Source organism: Myotis davidii, unplaced genomic scaffold (assembly GCF_000327345.1).
Source record: "Myotis davidii unplaced genomic scaffold, ASM32734v1 scaffold165, whole genome shotgun sequence".
Classification (NCBI taxonomy): Eukaryota; Metazoa; Chordata; class Mammalia; order Chiroptera; family Vespertilionidae; genus Myotis; species Myotis davidii.
The window spans coordinates 166,425-167,232 of NW_006296316.1; the positions used below are offsets into that span (position 1 = coordinate 166,425).

General features: G+C 65.0%; 1 protein-coding gene across 1 annotated transcript in view; it reads left to right on the plus strand.

Annotated features, from left to right (window-relative positions):
- The window catches only part of PSD4 (pleckstrin and Sec7 domain containing 4), a gene marked incomplete at its 3' end in the record, with an annotated part of 16,658 nt that extends 15,851 nt beyond the window's left edge, over positions 1-807 (plus strand). Inside the window, exons 14-15 of the mRNA XM_015568861.1 lie at positions 38-201; positions 711-807. Of these exons, the coding sequence (XP_015424347.1) occupies positions 38-201; positions 711-807 (261 nt within the window). The remainder of the gene's footprint in view (positions 1-37; positions 202-710) is intronic.
- Position 808: the final 1 nt, after the last annotated feature.

The window sequence follows — 808 nt, forward strand, 5'->3', positions numbered from 1 at the left end:
CAGAAAACCTCTTTCCTGAGCCGCTCTGCCATGGCAGGGAGAGGACCACAGCCCCGAGGGGGAGAGTTTGATGGGGCAGATGGTGGACGAGCCTGTGGGGGTGCACCACTCGCTGGCCACGCCAGCCACCCATTACACCAAGAAGCCGCACGTCTTCCAGCTGCGGACTGCCGACTGGCGCCTCTACCTCTTCCAGGCACCGTGAGTCTGGGTGGGAGACAAGCAGAAGGGCCCGCTTCCTGTCCCCTGAGCCCTGCTCCTCTGAGGGCTGCGGCCTGCCCTGATGGGGCTGCCACCTGGACAGCAGACCTCTGGCGCCCTGCTGAGGGTCTCTGCACCCCTAGGCGGGCTCAGGCTCCTGCAGCCACGCCCGCCCACGGCCCACTTGGCCAGGGAGCGGCTCTGCCCTGTCAGCCCAGGTCAGCCTCCCAGTTTTGAACAGAGGACTCCAGGGTAACGATGACATCATTTTGGGGGCATTTGATGTAAAATCTGTTGCCATCCGGATTTTCCCCTTTGGTAAAGGGAAAATGCACCCGCGGAGGTCAGCCACTCTGCTAGCCACAGGGCTTCTGGCTTCTTGGGGCTCCAGTCCTGAGATGCTGGACTGCCCTGCCAGGAGAACACCGGAGCTGGGGGCGGGGGTAAGCGACAGGACAGACTCGGAGGCCCTGGGGACCCCTGGGGACCCGCCTCCTCTCTGCCCTCAGCACTGCCAAGGAGATGAGTTCCTGGATCGCACGCATCAACCTGGCCGCCGCCACGCACTCAGCGCCGCCCTTCCCGGCCGCGGTGGGCTCCCAGCGGA